General features: G+C 50.0%; 1 protein-coding gene across 3 annotated transcripts in view; it reads right to left on the reverse strand.

Moving 5' to 3' along the window:
- Positions 1 to 2,374: 2,374 nt before the first annotated feature.
- The window catches only part of LOC137161975 (dual specificity testis-specific protein kinase 1-like), a 48,980-nt gene continuing 32,024 nt past the window's right edge, over positions 2,375 to 19,330 (reverse strand). For 2 of the 3 annotated variants that reach the window (XM_067561474.1, XM_067561473.1), the window contains exons 3-9: positions 13,033 to 13,154; positions 12,844 to 12,892; positions 11,630 to 11,779; positions 9,835 to 10,008; positions 8,685 to 8,768; positions 6,461 to 6,547; positions 2,375 to 3,447 (exon numbers count right to left, since the gene is read on the reverse strand). In XM_067561474.1, coding sequence (XP_067417575.1) covers positions 3,346 to 3,447; positions 6,461 to 6,547; positions 8,685 to 8,768; positions 9,835 to 10,008; positions 11,630 to 11,779; positions 12,844 to 12,892; positions 13,033 to 13,154 — 768 coding nt within the window. In that variant the 3' untranslated portion in view covers positions 2,375 to 3,345. The remainder of the gene's footprint in view (positions 3,448 to 6,460; positions 6,548 to 8,684; positions 8,769 to 9,834; positions 10,009 to 11,629; positions 11,780 to 12,843; positions 12,893 to 13,032; positions 13,155 to 19,330) is intronic. The other variant, XM_067561475.1, reaches the window with a different exon arrangement.

Here is a 19,330-nt window from a genome sequence, read left to right on the forward strand (position 1 = left end):
AGCAGGTCTCCTCCTTTCCCACCAGGCATCATCCTTTCATAGTTAAAAGCAAACCCGGTTATTTGCCTTTTACTACCCTGCACTTTGCTGTGACGCAGGCGGTGCCTGGCTCACACTGAAGATACACAGTGCATATCAATGCTGTTTGCACTGCCAGGCAGTAAAACACAAGCCACAGTGACTTCCACTCAGCTGGTACGGAGACTCCAAATTGGAAAGCAAGTCAAAGAGCATCAGCAAAGCTGGCCAAGGTCTCCCTCCCAGGCAGAATAATTAAGAACTCTCATCCCGCTGCTCCTTAAGACTTTGCTCCTCGGAGCTCACCGCACAGAAAGCCGTATTTGCTGAACATATTAAGTCCCTGGTGTATTAACTCATCAGGAAATGACAAAAGCATGACAGTGACACAGAGGAAAATGGAGCAACAAATAATTTTCCAGAAACATGTATGAACTAGTAAATCTCTCGCTGTATATTGCATCTTTGCTGCATTAAGTGTATTTCTTGAAGACGTCCAATTCCTTGCAGTCCCTTGAGACAACGCCAAACCATTGTCTGTTACGGCTCTGTCCCTTTACGTCGCAGACATTCACTCGCACAGACGTCAGTGCCCTTTTTCCACATAGCTGTTTGTGTTCACAGGACACAGAATCCACCAGCATTCAAAGTCTCTGCATTCAAGGCGCTGCATTTGTTACAGCCTGCACGAGGCACCCAGAGCAAAGACATCTGAAAACACTCATCTGGACATTTGCAAACAGCGTGAAACAGACAGTAAGAAATGACTGGGCGTCAGGTTACAGGGCATCACCGCGGTGCGTGAACTGCTCCCTGCTTATGCATCCCTATTTGCATTACAGCAGCACCCAAGAGCTCCATGCAGGATTGAGACCCCCTTATGTTCAACTTTACTATGCAGACGGTCCCTGCCCCCAGGAGCTTACGATTTAGAGGCAGGAGCATCAGCCAGAATAAACGGGTGTAACTCCATGACATACAGTGGAAGCGCACCACTTTAAGCCAGCAGAGGAGTCGGCCCTACTGCTGAGAAGTCACCGACATGCGAGACCCTACCATGTGATGGGAGAAGCCCAGATCCAGTCAGATGCTGGATTTGCCACTTGCCTTTTTTTTTGTTAAGGTTTACACTAGAAAAGGGTTTCTGCTATTGTTAGTTAATGCTAATTAACCCCTCCCTTTTCTGCCCTTAATTTGGAATCCCTGTCACGTCAGTCCACCCCCCCCTCCCCCAATTATTTCCCTAACTCCATCTAACCTCCTTCTGCAGGATCTGAGCCCAGAGGAAAATATAACACTTAAACCTTGGCATCTGTTCGATTTGTGAGTTAAGGACACAACACCCTGTGAAGTGGGTCAGTGTCATCACGCACAAACACACATGCAGGAGGAAATGGCCTTGCACGGGGGCTGGATGATGGGCACATTCTTCATTTCTCCTCCTGAGTCCATAAATCAGATGCTCATCCATCCCGACAACGCCTCGGGACGTCAGCCTGCTCAAATTCCTCCTTCGCTGAAGGCGGGTCTCTGCTTAGGATGGGGAACCTGTTTTGCTTCGGCCAGACTTCTCTAAACAAAGCGTCGCCCCCCACCCCCGCCCCGACTAACAAATCAATGGGATGCAACGAAGACGGTTCTTGTGCTGCAGTTCTACAAAGCATCCCTCGGCTTCCAGCCGTGTGCTGGCACTGTCAGTTCCATGGACAACGCCTCTGCCTGGCAATGTTAGTTCATAACCCGCTACGAGATCCGTGCAGTGCTTTGCAGAGATCCCAAAGAAGTGCTGGACCTGCATTGACCTGACGTGAGATCCCATGAGCCAGGTTCAGGACACTTTCTTAGATGCACTGAGAACACTAGGGCTTCCCTTCAGGGAATGGTTGGTCTTTAGCGTAAGGCAGAACGATGAGCTGGATACCATGGTGCTGTGGTCTGAACGCACCTGCCGAGGAGTCCTGGGTGTCTGCATCAACCCCTGGAGAGGGCAGCTGGGGATGGACCCAGAACAGTGATGCAGCCGAATGGGACCTGAGACGGATCCCAAAATCAGTGAAGGCCGGGGCTGCCACCCAATACACCCAGGAGATGTATTTCCAACAGAAACACTGTCCCGAAAGCCTGCCTCATGAGCCCACGCCCCAGCACCCCACGTGTGCCTTACGACACCACTGCAAGGGGCACCGAGACCCAAACACAGCAAGGAACTTACAGGGATTGCCCCTGCGTGGAGGTGCTCAGCGTTATCCTGCTGCTTGCCAATCAGTAGCGGCCACTGGAGACTGGGCCACCTCATGGTCCCCTCACCAGTGGCTAGCAACCCCCGAACAGACCTGCCTCAGAGCCAGTGGTACGCATTTGTGTGGTGTCCTGGGTGTGTGAGAGCCATGGGAATAACCCAGGCAGCCCAGCACCTGCCGTAAGGAAGCTAGGTCACTCCTGTACCAGACAGAGCCTCTCTGTTGGTACAGGCATGCCTGTAACCCGGCCAGCATCCCTGATGCAGCTTTTCCAAAGACGTGTATTAGTTCATTAGTTTATATCTTGTATCTTTTTTAAAGCAAATGCTCCCGTCTCAGTGGAATGTTCCATTAACAGACCATTTTAACTTCCTCAGCGGCCAATCGGGATTCCCAAAACATCACCCCGTCTACACAAAACCCCCAAGTGCTCTGAGCACAAGAAGCACGCTTGGACGCTGGCTGGTTTTCTAGGAAGCTCATGCGACCAGGGACATTCCAGAACTTATTCTCCTCTCAAGGCTACTGGAGGATGGTTTTAAAGCGTTGTGCTGTAAGGCAACTTTACTGGCTCACAATCTGCCAGGTGACACCTCCCCTTTAAACCACGTCAAATCCACAGCCTCCAGAGGTGGCAATGATGGAAGCTGCAGAGCTGAGACACGGGTAGGACTATGGGGAAGAGGTGAGGGGGGAAGCCACACTTTTTCCTGGGTTTCAGAGAGCATCCCCAGCTGGGATTCAATTGCCCACCATCCCCTCCAGAGAATCTTTCATCTTTTGTATTTACATTGGAAATTAGTATCTCCCTTCTGGTTTTTAAAAAAAACCAACTACCAAGCAAAGACTGCTCCCTGTCAGAGTTATTTCTGTTAAAAACCTCAGCTAGGAAAAAACCCTTGGAACTTCCCCCCTTGCATTTTCCAAGCCACAATTTCCATGTGAGGATGAGAACGCAATTAAATAAATACCAGTGCATTAACTTTGCTCTTTCACCCTTGCTGTCTTTCTCCTCTCTCATTTTCTGATGTACAGGTAATTTACAGTTTGAGTCTGACTCCATCAGGGCTCAGAAGAGCCTGGGCAATCATCCAAGCAGCTGATTGTCCTTTATAGCCTCCAAACTCTCTGCTACGTCTTCCAGTTCATCCAGCAGTTCGGAGAAAGAGGGCCTCTTGAATGCTTCCACCTGAAAGGGGGAGGAGGAAAGAGAGGCTGATGGGAACATCCTGCTGGGATGGGAGACGGGAAAAGAGGGTCATGACTCTCCTGGGTGCTGCAAGCTAGGCCAGTGGGACATCAAAGCTGCAGAGCTGACCGGGCTCTCGACCCTGCAGGTCCTCCCATGGTGCACACAGCAAGAAGCACTGGAGCTCTGTGCTCCAGGGCAAGTGTGTGTGGAAGCTCTTTGTGGACACAAGCACGGGTAGACACTGGGCACCACCCTTCATGCTAAGTGCTGGGAAGTCCCTCTGCTCCCTTGTCTGCAAGGCAGCGGGGTCCAAAAGGAGTAAGGTGTGAGGATGTTGGAGATGTGGACATCACCCCGACCACCACCCTGCTGCCAAGGTGCACATGAGGCTGTCCCCTCTTTGCCCCTTGGCAGGGGTAACTTCTTAGCAGCCGTATCACAGTAACGCAGGACCAAGGCCGCCTGCTCACCCATTTTGCCGTGAACTTGTTCGCACAATGCTCTGCACCTGTTCTGCGGAGCATCAAGCCGCTGGTTACAGCTGACCTTGGCACGGCATTTGACTGGGGTCCGACACCATCAAGGTCACTGAGACTTAAGATTCTCCCGATTCTCCTCCCTCCTCCACCTCCGTGGCGTACAGTGGGTCTCCAGCGCTGGGAGTCAAGCCTGCATTTCCGCCCCTCCCCTAGGCCTCACACGCCCCCCTATACCCCTCCATGCAGGGCAGGAGGGTCCCCCAGTCCCACCAGACAGCACAGCCCCCAGCTGCCCCCAGGGGGGCGGTCTGTACCTGCGGGGGTGGGGACACGCCACTTACCTCCTCCTCCCAAGCTCAGGCGGCCCGAGGGGTGAGGGGCGGAAGGAAGTTCCTCCTAGTCAGCCACATCCCCCCCCCACCTGCCCCTGGGTTCCGTCCACCCCTCAGAGCCTCCTCCACCCCCCGCGTGTCATGAAGGGCTGCACCCCCCCATCAGTTCGCCACTGCTGCACCTGTCTGACAAAGGTGTTACTCCACCGATCCCAGCGTGAGGGGAGACGCAGGCTCTCTCAGGGGAACTCACCCCATGCTGCATTCCTTTTGTACCCCGAACCCAGTGCAAAGGAACCGCAAAGGGGCTGTCAGGCACCAGTGCTGGCAAAGCCCTGGGACGGGACGTTCCGAGGCAGGGGTCAGGACGAGTGGCTGGAGAGGCCCTGCACGCTGGTAACTCTGTGCCCCGGCCAGGCCAGCGGAGGTGCCAAGGAGACTGCTCATGGCACTGCGCTCGCCTGGCTCAGTGGCTGAACCGGGGCCCGTTGGCACCCAAATAGGGGATGTGCGAGGTGCCTCTCCTCTGCACAGGGAAGAATCAGGCCAGTCGTGTTTCTAGCTGACCAGGACTGGGCCTTGAAACTAGCCATGTAAAAGTCCTGATCCTCAAAGACGGGCACCTAATTCTCACTGATGTCAATGGGAGTTAGATGCCTAATGCCTTGGAGGATCTAGACCACAATCCAACCCAAATGTGCAGGGCCCGGGCATTTTAGGGGGAGGTTTCCAATACCACAAGCAGAGAGGTGACCAGTTCCCATTGCCTTCCAATGAGAACTGAGTATCTAACCACCCTGGGCGCCTTCGAAAACCTCTCCCTAAATTCCTCCTGACTTCTCACCCTAGGCAGGCCTGGCCCCTGCAGGTGTTTTACATCGTCAAGGAGACGTTCAGGATCCCCAAGGGGATGGTTTTTGACGTTGCCCTTTAAAGTGCAGTGCAGTGTGAGGCCCGTGGGCAGCTCCTCCGTCTTATATGACACAGACCAGCCCCTGCAAGCCGCCTGAATCATCACCATCCACTTCTACTAGTGTCAGCCTGAGCGAGGCAGGAGCTGAAGCCACGTGAATTGCCTGCTCTGATTCACCATTTTGATTCGGGAATAAATTCTTGACACATCATTGGGATTGTTGCTGCAGCTTCTTTTAATTTGCTGCCTTTGCGTTCCAAAGGAATTAGCTGGAAGATATTCACAGGGACCTCTCTGCTGTCTGGGTGAGAAACTGCCTGTGTTCCTTCCTTTTTTGAGATGAACGCGGTGAGTTTTTTTTCCTTATTTCCAGCCTCCCACATAAGGCCCTGTGGCACAGCTGCTCCAACCAGCCCGGTGAGGCATCTTTGCTCTTTCTGTGACCTTTTACTTTAAAAACCGTAAGTGAAAGGAAAAGGAAAAAATAAAAAGATGTCGTGGTGTGACAGGTGCGTCCCAGAGAACGAACTTTTCAGGGCAGCAACTCAAGCAGACAGCATGGTCTAGGTCCTGCCCTTTGCATCTCTCCGTTTACATCCCTGCCACTTGTGAATCAGACCTCTGCGTATGCCAGCGGCCGTCTCACCTTTTGCTGTGGGACCAAGTCACTGCACAGAGAAGGGGAGGGGATTTTTGTAGAGACTCATGGGAAAATCCATGCACTTTCCTTCATCACTGCCAGTGCAACTCCTTGGAACCCCTTGTGGAAACATTTGGTGCAGTCGGTACGTCTGGCAATGATGCCTCTGATACAAAATCTGCCCGTGTTGCCCGCTTCCTTCAAGTTTTCTCTTTACTATGTGGTTGTCAAGTGTCCTCTTGTAGTGATTTGTCTACACCGGGGGTCAGCAACCTTTGGGAAGGGGCGTGCCAAGTCTGCCCACCGCCCCTCCCACGTGCAGTGGCCCAACGCCCTGGCCAGTGACTTACCGGGTGTTCAGCGGCAGGGGGGGAGTGTCTATGTGCCCGTTTCTTGCTCTCCCCCTTCCTTGCCCCGCTGCGAGGCATGCCAGTTTTCCCACCCCTTGTCTACACAGAGGAGAAAACCTACCTCTACAGTACTGCTAGGTCCCCGCGTCGCTCCTTTCACCCCCGTGGCAGAGGGCGGTGATGAAGGTGCAGGGTTCAGTCCCCACTGGGGTTGAAGTGCACTTCAAGTTCTCTTACACAGCAAGTGAGGTGTGAAAATTGAAAGCGAGAGAAAGGAAACCAAGGGAGAAACCTACCCGACAGCAACTAGCGGCTAGGTCCAAAACCCGCTTGGGACATTCACTGATCATTCCGTGGAAAGCAGCCACGTCCAGGCCATAATCCTGGTGGAGACGACAGACAATGAGATTCTGGGGCAAGGACAGGCCTGGGTGAGGGCATGGTCATGAGGGGATGGGGTGTAGGCTGTAGGCAAAAGCTTTGAACCCCTGGTAGAAAGGGAGGAATGGGAGTGTGACACCTCAGCACAATTCAAGGGCTTGGGATATGGCTCCTTCCACTTGGCTGACCATGGAGAAGGAACCCGCTGGATGTTTTATCCTTCCAGTCCCAGAAGCTCGACCTCACAAGTGGAAACGTGGACTTCAGCGAGAAGCAGGAGACGGGGTATGGAGGAGTCGGGTCACAAACCAACCCCTGTGCCCTTCCTTCGCGCCTCTCATCAGGGAATCTCAAAGCACTGATCCACGGATTAAGGTTCACAACCTCTCTATCACAGCCATGACCCGCACGGTTAAGCACACAGATGTACCAAAGTCAGAGGCACTTCAGCAACACGATCGATTGATTGATAAGTAGCAGAGCCGGGAAACGATCCAAAGACTCCTAGTTCCTAGCCAAGGGCACTCAGCCTTAGGCAACACTTCTCTTCTAGAGTAAACGATTGGAAATGGCCTCAGCAATTACAAGGAAGTGTGGTCCAGGGGTTAGGGCACTGGGCTAGGACTCAGGTGACCCAGATTCAGTTCCCTGCTCTGCCAAACTTCCTGAGACACTTGGGGTATCTAGGCACCTGACTCTGCACATTGGCCTCTAGTGGGGTTTTTTAATGTTCCTTTTGGTGCCTAGTTCCCAAGGAGGCACCTCTGAAAATCCCACTAGGTGCCCATCTGCATATTTAAACACCTAAGTATCTTAATCTGGTCCTTAGCCTCTGGGTGCCGTAAGTTCCCTATCTGTAAATGGGGATGCACAGGGGCAGACACATTAAAGATTATGAGGTGCTTAGGTACCATGGTGATTGGGGCCATGTCAGTAGCTAAGATGGAGATGGGTAAATAGCAGCCAATCAGTGGGCTCCATCCTGGGAGATGCTGAGCACTCACTGCCAATGTGAGATCCAGGCTTTCAGCAGGAGCTCAGCCCTTCACAGCATCTCAGTGTTTCAGTACCTGCCACTTCATCCCTTCAGACACCACTTTCTGGCGTCTTCGACGTAGAATTTCCTTCCTCTCGTGCACACAGAGGGAGATTTAGTGCAGCCGTTCTCAAACTGGGGGTCGGGACTGGGGTTACGGAGTCGTGAGATTATTATGTGGGGGTCGGTCGCGAGCTGTCAGCCCCTGCACATGCCATGGCTGCAGCTGTGGCCAGCGAGCAGCGGCTGGATGCTCGGAAGACAGCGCCGCCCCCAGCAGCAGTGCAGAAGTAAGGGTGGCATGACATGGGGGAGTCGTCTCTTTTTTTTGGGGGGGGGAAGGGGAGTTCTTCACAGCCTGAAATATTTTCAAAGGGGGTCCATGCAAAGATTTTGAGAATCCCTGATTTAGTGTCTCTGCAGTTTCAGTTTATTCTGAGCTCTTTCCTCCCTTCTTTCAGATATAAGCAGAACTGCTTGGGAAAGGACATTTCTATCCCACAGGAAATTCCAGCATCTCCACATTTGTTTGGAAGCAACAGATGAAATATAAAAGAACTTGTGGAATGGGAATTCCTGCCTGAACATTTTTGACTCCGAAATGTTGAAACGAACAAACAATGCGGACGTTTTTAATGGAAACAAAATATTTCAGCCTTTCCAAACAAAACACCGCAATGTTCCAATTCAAAATAGCGATTTGGAATGAAAATTTTTTGCTTTGAATTGATAGTTCCGCTTAAAAGCTGAAACGTCAATTCAAAATGGAAGGTCTCGAAGAGCAGTTTGAGAAGAAAACACACGGGTTCCAAATGGGACTTCGGAAAAACTGATTACATGTAATCAAAGCTGATGGTTTTCCCACTGAAAATTTAGATTGCAAATAAACGACATTTTTCTGACCTGAAAAACCCACCACAACAAACTGGTCATTGGAAAATGTTCGCCCAGCTTGAGGAGGGTGATGTGTGTGTGCATGCACGTGTGTGCTTGTTGGGATGAAAGCCAAGGCTTTGTAGAGCTGAAAACCCACGAGCACCAAATTTGTTAACTTCAGATGCTGAAGGGCACATCGGTCAGATCTGGGCTGCAATAACAGTTACCTGCGTCCTTGGAAGCACTTCCGGGTCAGCAGGGATCCTGCCCAGTATTTCACACAGGACTATGCCAAAGGAGAACACATCCACCTGCAAGAGGAGGCAGAAACACACAGTGAGAGGGCTCTGGTGTATACAGAAGCAAAGGGTCAGAAGGAAGACAGCAGATGGAGCAACCCTGCTTTGAGGTCACACAAAAGCAGAGCAAGGATGTGTCAGACATATCGACAGGGAACCGTGTAAGAAGAGAACAATCCCTTGCCTTACATTCTCTGCCTGCATTCACCAATCTGCTCTCTTCCTTTCAATATATAGCACAGGGAACTATAAGAGGTGCTGTCTTTTGGCTGAGACATAAACAGAGGGACTCACTGCACATGGCCAAACACCCAATGACACCTCTTTAATAGACTCATAGATTCCAAGGCCAGAAGGAATCATTGTGATCATCTAGTCTGGCCTCCTGCAAAACACAAGCCATAGAACATCCCCAAAATAATTCCTAGAGCAGATCTTTCAGAAAAACACCCAGATCATTGCAAGAGGTAGGGGTGTTAACCCCCGTTTCCTCAGCTCATTCAGATGTGGATAACTGCATGTGATATTCTTCTTCTCTTCCTGTCCCTAAAGCCTCATTCAATGTTGCTGGCACCTTTATAGTGGTTGCCGCATTACCGCCCCAGAGCTGGCCGCATTTCAGTGGACAGCAGTGATCACAATAGTTACATAGAGCTACAGATACCAAACAGCCTGCTCAAGTGTTTTCTTACAGAGGCTTCCCCATCTCTTTCTCCAAAGCAGGGAGAACATGTCGTGTAAGCAGCAATAAGGTGACTGGGCCAGGAAAGCATCAGAACCTCCTGACTTCAAAGGAACGTCACTAGGCAAGCTGGTATGCCCCATACTCATTGCAGAGCTCTTGTGCCTTCATGTTGAAGGGTCTGGCCAGAAACCTCACCGTGCTTGGTGATCACGGCTAGGGTGAGGGTGGGACACTCCCCTGGCCTCGGTCTCCATTAGCGTGGAGCTGAACCTGCCAGAGACCCATATATCCATAACCAAGTCAGGGCCGCTGGCCCACCGTCTGGAAGAGAAGCTAACACTCGTGATCGTGCAGGAAGCTCTGGAGGGTGAGTAGGGCGGGACCGTACCGTACCTTCCTGTCGTACGGCTCCCCCCGCAGCATTTCAGGTGCCATCCAGAAAGCGGAGCCCACCAGGGACAGCTTCCTCTCTGGGTCCTTCACGGGCAGCTCCACCACCTCTCTGGCCAGGCCGAAATCCGTCACCAAGGCTTCCCGGCCCCGTTGGGTCACTCGAATGAGACAGTTCTGAAACGAGCCCCACAGAGCTGCCAGTCTGAGATTCCCGTGCACAGAACAGCTGAGCCTTTATTTCCCCATCCACCCCCCTCCCAACACCACCCCTCTTGCAACGCACCCACATCACACGCTTGACCCGCTTCCAGCCGAGCTGGGGAGGTACTGAGCGCCCAGTAACATCGATGGGAGTGGAGGGGACAGAACGCTTTCGGGATGCCCATGCAGGATGGAGCCTTTCGAACAACAGGTCCCAGCCACAGCTTAGAGCAGCACATAGGCAGCCCTGGATAGACACTGACTGACCCTCCCCATCCCTGTGGGGGCTGTGACCCCAGAAACGTGAGAGGTTTGGGCCGAGATTTTCAAGGCCACCTAAGGGAGATCCATGCACAAATCCCTTTAATTTTAATGAGAATTAGGCATCTAAATCTAAGCCTTGTTCAGTGTTCTTAAACAGAGGCGATGGTCTAAAACCAGGACAGCTCCCCCCACAGCTGAACTTTGGGAGGGGTTTCATATCATTGGACCTGGATCCCCAGCATGCCTGGTTTGGGTTTTTCAAATTGCACAGTGCATATCCAGGCACGCACAGCCCATCTCATGGCAAAGTCCTATAGACTCTGACAGAGAACAAGGCCATTTCTATAGGATTTTTTTTGGACCAGGCTGCACAAGTGAGCAGAGAAATCTATCCCGACTATAGAACGGTTCATGCAATCTCTAGAAAGGAGACCATTTTCTATTAAAACCTATGCCAGTAGGCTTTGGGGAGAAATTCCTATAGAATTCTGTTCAATTTCTACAGAACCCTATTGGTTTCATCTCTTGTCAAATTCTATAGGACTTCGCTCTTAAGGTCTGGGCAGAGTAAAGCAGGTTTGGAAAAAGCAAACAAACAACTGCTTCAGATGGCTGGATCTCGCTAACCAGGGGATTTCATGCCTGCCACTTCCCCGACTCCCATATCCTAGGCTGTCAATACTGCAGGGAAACGGAGGAATTCATACCAGGCCAAACTGCAGCGAGGTGCAAATGACGGGCAGTGACATTCTGAAATGTGACTGACTTTCTGGGGCAGGACCGGGGCGGCTCTGATTTTGCAATGAGTTAATGCAACATCTGGATAAATTTATGGGGAAATACATGTCAATGGATTTTATAGGACATCAGAGAGGAAAGCCACCGTCAGAGTGAACCTGGCTGCCACCCCGTTCTCCATGGGAGTTTCTGTGTTGATGATTGATGATTCAGCTGGGCAAACAGCTGCGGGGATGATGAAGCCACGCGAGCATCCTGTATTGATATTCCTCAGGCTTGTCATGCGCGGCTGGCTTCATCCCAGCCAAACTCCATCAATATTTCAAGGCTCTGTTGAGAAGCTCAGAGAACATCGAAGGAGGAGTCACGACACAGCGCCGGCAAATAGATTACTATGTGCCTAGCTCCAGCTGCAAAGGACCATGGGAGTTGCTTCAGTAAATGGTCCGGTGGGCCTACGGCTCAGTGGACCCCCGTCAGATCCAGGTTGGAGGTCAGACACTGATGGGGTGCCTTGGTCTGTGAGTAGGTGGTGCACGGGCCTAGCCCTCTGCCCGCGGCTGGTGAACATCACCCTCTGAGCGCAGCCTACCTTGGAGTTGAGATCCCGGTGGTAGATGTTCTTAGAGTGCAAGTAGATCATCCCCCTTGTGATGTCGGAAGCCAAGTCCACCTTTTCCTTCCAGCTGAGGGTGATATCCTTGCTGGCCAGGAGCTCTTCCAGGCACCCACCGTTAACGTACTGCAAACAGAGGCAAAGAGGGAGGCTATGGAGGCCATGCTTGGCTGGAATGGAGGCTCAGCTACAGGATCAAGCAATTCCCCAGACAGAGATGAACCAGTCTCATCAGCCCCCGGGTGAGACATGCAGTAGTGCCTAGTGGCCCCAAGCAAGATCAGGGCGGCAATGTGCTGGGAGCTGTACAAACACTCCCATTAGAAGAGAATGACTGATTGTGGCAGTATCTGAGAGTTTTGCACCACAAGGACTATTGGAGTTCAAGCAAACCATTACAGTGCAGTGCAGAATGATAACAGTGCATCGGGAAAGTCCTAGAGTGCAGCACCAGACCAACCCCCTGAAGCACCAGCACTCCACACCCACTCAAGGGCCTCACAGTTTGCAGTGCCATGGAGAACGACAAGGATACATGTGGGTAACACATGCTGGGCAGGAGCCCTTTTGCTCTCTGTCATTTTAATTTAAATGTGAGTGCGTGAATTTCAGTGTGGGGCTCAGAGCTCTGGTAAAACTGTGGGTGCTGCCCTGCAATATTCCCCCTCCAACCTCTGCTGATGCAGCTGGATCATGACTTACAGCTTCCCCGGACCTTTCCCAAAGTCCCTGAACCTTTCCCTGATCCTGCCTTCTTTAGTCAGCCAAGACACCTATTGCTGTAAATGTGAATTCTGCCGGAGAACACCGGGCGGGATTGGCCCCATAATTGTGTTACGGAGAACGCATTGTCTGCATTTATAGTACAATTCCGCTCGGTCTCTTTCCCTGCAGCAAAAGTGTCTTATGCAACCTGTGAGCAACACCACCCACATGCCAAAACAGAACCCAGGATCTCTGGACCTAAAAGCACAAGCGCTTACTCCCAGAACTACAGACTTTGTTAGCGCAAAGGCAGTAGGAGACTCATATGAGAGGGGACAAAGAGTGCTAGTGCAATAGTGTGGATTACATGGGCTTTACACATCCACGTCTCCTCTGGAAAGTGAGATTCCAAGAGTTCCTCACCTATGACCCTGACTGCCCTCACCCAATTAAAAGCAAGACGTGTCCCAGCAACAAGCCTTTACCTCCAGAATCGGGTACAGCTTCTCGTCTTTCACACAGATCCCAAGGTACCTAAGAGATGGGACAAAAACTCCGGTTTAGGTTTCTTCCCTTAGCACAAAACTCTGGCTCTTGCCTTAAAAACCCAGGCCTGGCACACCTCTACTGGCGCCCACTTCCCTAGCCACTGCCTCTCCTGTGGCGCCACCCACCTGACAATGTTAGGATGGGAGAGCTTCTGAAGCAGGCTAATTTCACGCACTATCACCTCCTGGTCCACGTCGTTCTTGTAGATTTTCACCACCATCACTTTGGAGGTCGAACTCTGAGTCACCTGGAGCAACGTAAAAAATGACACAGCGAGATGCGTTTTATCTCAGTAGCAAACACCAGCCCCCACGAGGAGACGAAATCCTTCCCAAGATCCCCCCCAAAGCAAACACACGGGGCCTTGGTACCCTGCTGCCTTGTGCAATGGGGGGGGCTAAAATGGTACCACACCTGCTTTGCACAGGTGTAAATTACTACACAAGGCGCAGGGCCCTCAAATACCAGGCCCAAGCTCTAAAAGGCCCAGATCCAGCAGATCCAAATGGGACCACTCCTGTGCTTAAAGTTAAGCACGTAACCAAGAGCTTCACTTGATCAGGGCCTACGTCACAGTGCACCACCAAGTCACTGAATGAACCATGAAATCTGGGCTTCCCTCTCCCCGCCACCCTCAGGGATGCATGTTAGCAGGCAAGGTTACTCTACTATGCACCGCCCTGTACCTCCTCCTCTGTAAATAGCTGGAGAATTTAATTTCCAGGGCATCCCACCAGCAGCCATTTCACAAATTCAGACACAAAATTAGAACACTGACTTCCCCTTTAAAATGTAACAGTCTAAAGAGGGTATTTTTAGCAGGGACTTCTAGTGCTCCTGGTGGTAGAGACAGGGCTTGGCTGTGATGAACACAAAGGGTTCATTGAGGCTGCTGGACACAGATAGACCCTGTGGTTCTAGCCGGCTCTGTAGGTCACAGACTGATCAAGGCTGTCAGAGATGACCCCATCTAGTGTCTCCACAAGGTCTCTGCTTAAATCCGGGCCGGCCCCACACATCACAGAATGGACTACTGACTACAGCTGGTTGGAAGTTTTTTTATTTTTGACCATTTTTTAATTTTTGTCAAGAAATGCTGATTCATCAAAACCGAAACGCAACTAGGCCAGGTTCCACAGATCTCTCAGCTCCCAAAAATTTGCAGAAAACGGTTTCAAGATTGTCATTTAGACACTTTGGAAACAAAATACCGCGGTCTTCCAGTTCGAACTTTTTGTTTAAAAAAAAAATCTAAGCTAATTTTGATTTTTAAAAGGTTAAAAAAAAAAAAAAAAAAGTCAAAATTGAAACAAAACATTTCAAAATTATTGAAACAAAATGTTTCAGGTGACTAAAACAAAAAACAAACCAATTTTTCAGTTTGCAAATATTTTCAAGATTTGAACCTTTCATCGTGATTCGAGACAGGAAAAATGTTGAATCCTCAAAAATATTTGCAGGATGGGAAAACCATTTCCTGCCCAACTCTGTTGCTGACCACACTACAGGGGCTGTCCCTTTATTTTTTTATTTTTAACCAAGGTGATTGTAAGGTGGAGGAAATCAGCTGGCACTGCCTCGATAAGTCTCTTGACATTACTGCTGGGGCTATCAGGGTGAACCGAGGCACTCTGTTCAACTTTCTGCCCTTTTTGTCCTTTGTTCAAAGGACAAAACAGTCCAAACACAGAATAAGTTGGCACCATGACAGCATTCAATGCCCCAAAACATCATGTGTGGCATGGCTACCTCCATGAACCAGCTTGCAGATAAGGTTACCACTCCACACAGCAGGTGGACAGAACAAAAAGATTCACGTCAATGCAGTTTGGCTTGAGAGAGGAATGCTAAATGTAACTAGGTCTGTAAGATAAATTAGTCTTGGGGCAATGTTAATTCGGGCCCTGCTTTCCTCCGAGAAGACGGCAAACACACACCCAGTGCCCGTGACAGGAGTAACCCTGCCTCTGTGTTTAAACTGACTGCAAAGAAGTTTTGCATCTGGCATTATCTCACCATGGGATTCATGAAACTATAACAGACTTTACAGTATACATTATTATTATTTGCATTGTCATTACAATATATGGACAGAAATGCACTGTAAGAACCCGCCATATGACTCCCATATCACCATTGGAAGCTGGGTAGGTTTCTGCGGGAGGATGTTGTGAAGTGAGCACTGCAGGAAGTACCGCTCAGCAGGGTCTGAGTGGCAGCCCCTCACAACCAATGATTGGCTCACGCTGGTATATAAACCATGGAGCCATCATGGGGAGTTGGCTGAGCAATAAGACAGACCACCTGCTTGCTTTTCTGCTCCTGACTTTGCCTTGCTGCAGACCCTAGACACTGACTCCTGACCCCAGCTTGACTCCAACTCTGCTACTCGCCTGCTGTCTGTAACCTGGCCCCTGACCCTGACTTCCTGGTATCCTAACCCAGCTCGACCCTGACCCCGCTACTCATCTCCTGACCGCACTTGGTAACTGACCGGTACACACAGGCCACCCATGGCCCGGCCCTGACTCACAGAGTGAACGACATTTTACTCCGTAGGCTGCGGGCGTTCCTGAAATCTGCCGCTGTGCAAAAGGGGTGGACAGCATTTAAGATGTCCACGGCTGTGTGACAGCTTCTCAGGGCACCCAGGATGGGGCATGAGCTTGTTATATCCCTGCCTCCAGAGTGAGAGAATCTCTTTGGTGGCAGCTGGGTGTTGGCTCTTCTACAGCATTAGCCTTTCAACCATTCTAGCCCTCTCCAGCCTTAGTTTGCTTTGCTGGTTAACGTCAGGTGCACCCAATCACAGATCACTCCAGATGCATCCCCCTGCAGGGTCCAGCCCCCGTCTTGGGACATTCACAGTAATTACCAGGTAAGCTCTCCCCAAAGAGACAGTGTACAACAGCTGGAAGGCTACCAGTGAGAATCAGGTCCTTTATAACAGCACGGGGCTGTGAGTTATTTATGAAGAAAACAAATACAAGTTTATTAAGAAAGAACAGAGATCCACTGATTCCAGTGAGTGCCGAATAAGAATAATAGGAGCGGCAATGGTTACAAACAAAGAGAAGTTCTAGTCTTGTAGAAGCAGAGTTAACTCTAGCAAGTTAATCTTATCTAAAGCAATTTCTCACGTAAAACCTTTTCTGCTGAGCTTGCTGGTTTTTACAGTCATACCAGGATCCAGATTTTCATGATTCCCCTACGCCCTTCAAGGGGTTTTGTCAGTAAACTGATAACAAAGGAGCTCTTCTTCCTTCTTTTTGAAGTGCAGTAAACCTTTAAAATGTATCCTTTTGAAGTGTACCCCCAGCCAGGGCTCTTTTCTCTGGTGTGGCAGCGCCAGGCTGCCTTTGCATCCCCCAAGTTAACGTGTTTGTCCAGTTTACATCACTTCCAAGTGATGTAACTCCCATTGTATCTGGTTCACAATGCTCCATTTACATGGAGATGGAGACAGTTTACATCACTTCCAAGTGTAAATCCCATTGTATCTGGTTCACAATGCTTCATTTACATGGAGATGGGGATAGCTGCACAGCCGTGCTTTTGTCTGGCAGAAGACCTGTTTGTTCACTCTGCCTTGTTTGACTTGAAAGCATAATATCAGTAGACATAGATAATTCCTCATATAGGATTAATACATCTATTTCATAATGATATTAATGACCAGTGCGTTACTGGCTTTCGTTTGATATTTCACAAGATGCTTTCTGGATAAACACTATGAATAGAAACTGTTGGGTATAATGAGTTTGTCAGGCCTGATTGGAGTTGCTGACAAAACAGTGAACCCTTTGCCATCTGGTATCGAGAGGTTCTTGGACTCACAAGATGCAAGTTCTAAAATGGTTTAAGAAGAGCTACCATATAGTTCTGGAGAAATGTATTAGCGCTAGCAGAGATATTAATCTCCACATGGATTCCAGCTGAGTTTGTAAACTCTTATTGGTCTTGGGTGGCGTTTACAGGCTCTGCAAGAATTCCTCCAATGGGCTCCACAAATGCAGACATAAAATACATTCTTGTGTTTCTAAATCAATCAAGTACAACAAAGTGTCAGAGAAGAACAATTAGTGACAACTAAGGAAATACTCAGGCCAAAATAAAAAACTCAGGTAAGAAGGAAACTGAGGATGTAAATATCAATAACTTAGAGGGATGGAGGAGCAAATAATGTAATACCTTTTTTTTTTAAATGTAGATGCAAACTTTTGCAATATTCAGGGGTGCTTGTATCTGGGGTTTTGATTTGGGCCTATGTCTAAAATCTGTACAACACAGAAAGAAAATGGACGATTGGATAAGCTGCCCACACGCTAGTTTTACATGACACAGTAGGAGGAGAAAGCATCGGAGGGCTGAGAAACTGCAACTGGACAGAAACACGCAACCCCGTTCTGCACATTCCACCCTTATTTTGTGCAAAACCCACAACGGTGCCAATTATCTCCCACGCCTGCGCAGCTCTTCCGGAGACATGCCACAGCACACATCACCTAGGCTTCTGAGCAACCCCACTCTCCTCCCTACCCACCTCTGTCCTGCACCAGATGCTGGGTTGGCCGAGCTACTACAGCCCTACAGACACGCATCCCGCCACTTCAATCGGATGCAGAATTGCAGAGCAGCCTTTCAAAACTGCTGGCACGGGATGAGTCACCAGGGATCAGCTTTCTCAGTAGTATCATCCTTTATTATACAGAAAGGGTTTGCTGTCAGGATTGCAATGTACTGCTTAATAAGCTGGTGCCATTTCCAGTGTCATGCATTTTTAATTCCTCTCCTACTCCCCCTCTCTCCTTCTCCAAAGCTGGGTTAGTGCTGGCACCATGATGAAGGTAAAGGAGAGCTTTCCTGGCACTGCCAACCCCACTTCGGTCACAGATGGCTCTTTACCAGCTGCTTTATTGCTCAATAACGTGTCTCCCCCGCCCCCTTCCTTCTATCCGCTTATCCTGTTACACACGTTGTTAGTTTATGCTGAAAGGTGGGAGCTAGCGAGGTGGAAATGCAGGAGACAACTACTAACATGAGACCACCAGACCTGCTTCTGATTGAGACCTAGGCCCTACATTTAAACCCGGGTGCACACGACTAAAATGACTGGGATATTAATAATCCTTTGCCTTTCTGTGGGCCAGATCCCAAAGGGCATGAGGAGTTGCCCTAACCAGCTTCCAGGGATTCCCCTGACGTAAGGGGAACATGCAGGTGGTGTACAGCCGGCAAAGGCAGCTCTGTGCAATGTGCTCTCCACCGCCCAGTGGAGGGGACATTCCTAGGTGGTTTAGGGGCATGGCTGGAGCACACAGTGCATCCCAATCCCCTGCCAGCAGAGCAGTCCCTAGTCAGCACAGCTTACAGCAGCCCTTTGGTGGTTAAGTTATGTGGGGGTCCAGTTCTGCCCCGGGTTGGCCTAAGGATCGGAGGGAAGGAAAAGTATCTCCAGGGCTTTCCCGCCGCTGACGAGTGATAAAGGGGCTTGTGCCAGGCAGGAGACAGAGAGATGGAGTTTAAACTCGGCTCCTCAAAAAGGAGGAGCGTGATAGGGAGTTGTGAGGCCTAATTAATTAATACCATGGGGCTCTTTGAAGTCCTTAGCTAAAAGGAGCCGTAGAAGTTCAAAGGCTTATCTCCAACGGTATCTAAAGCCGGGACCGGCAACAATCCATCAATGGCTTGGTCTTTAACTAGCACCATCATCACAGGATCTCAAAGTACTAGATAGCTATTAGTGAACTAAGGCTCACACGCACCCTGAGCCACAATGCCTGAATACCGCATGTCACAGGTGGGGAAACCGAGGCACTCAGCGGAAAAGTGACCTGTCCCAAGCTCACAGAATGAGCCAGGGGCAGGGCCGGTAACGGAACTCAGAACTCCTGAGACTGTCTCATGCTCAAACCCAAGTCGAGCCTACCTCTCTAGCCACCTTGCTTACTCAGTCACCTGTTTGTGTGAACAAAAGAGAGATAAATGAGAGCAAACGTGGGAGGCACAAATGCCACAGGCAACATTTCAGCGCCCACATCAGAAACATGGCCTTTTTGAGTCAGGAGGCTGCATTAATGTGCGTGAAGTTCTCTGGAGGAAGGCGGCTACCAGTAAAGAACTTCAAAGTGCTTTCCTCAATGCTTCTTAAAACCAGAAGCAGCAGAAATGCCAGTTGCAGGATACAGGGTCCAAAGGAGACTACCAGACCTATGAGGTAGACAGGGGGTCGGGAATGCAAATAATCAACATGCTTAATAACTGTAAAGTTCGAGTCTCCAATCAAATGTCAAGTCCTAGTGAAGGACAATAGCCAAGCCCCGTCCTTCTCTGCATTTCGAGTCTCTGAAGCAAGGCGTCCCATTCAACCTTTCTTTTCTGATATATTTGCTTAACAAACGGCATTTTATTTTCATTCAAACT

The sequence above is a fragment of the Emydura macquarii genome, unplaced genomic scaffold, assembly GCF_026122565.2.
Source record: "Emydura macquarii macquarii isolate MOO-44397 ecotype Brisbane River unplaced genomic scaffold, CSIRO-AGI_Emac_v2 contig_2417, whole genome shotgun sequence".
Taxonomy (NCBI): Eukaryota; Metazoa; Chordata; order Testudines; family Chelidae; genus Emydura; species Emydura macquarii.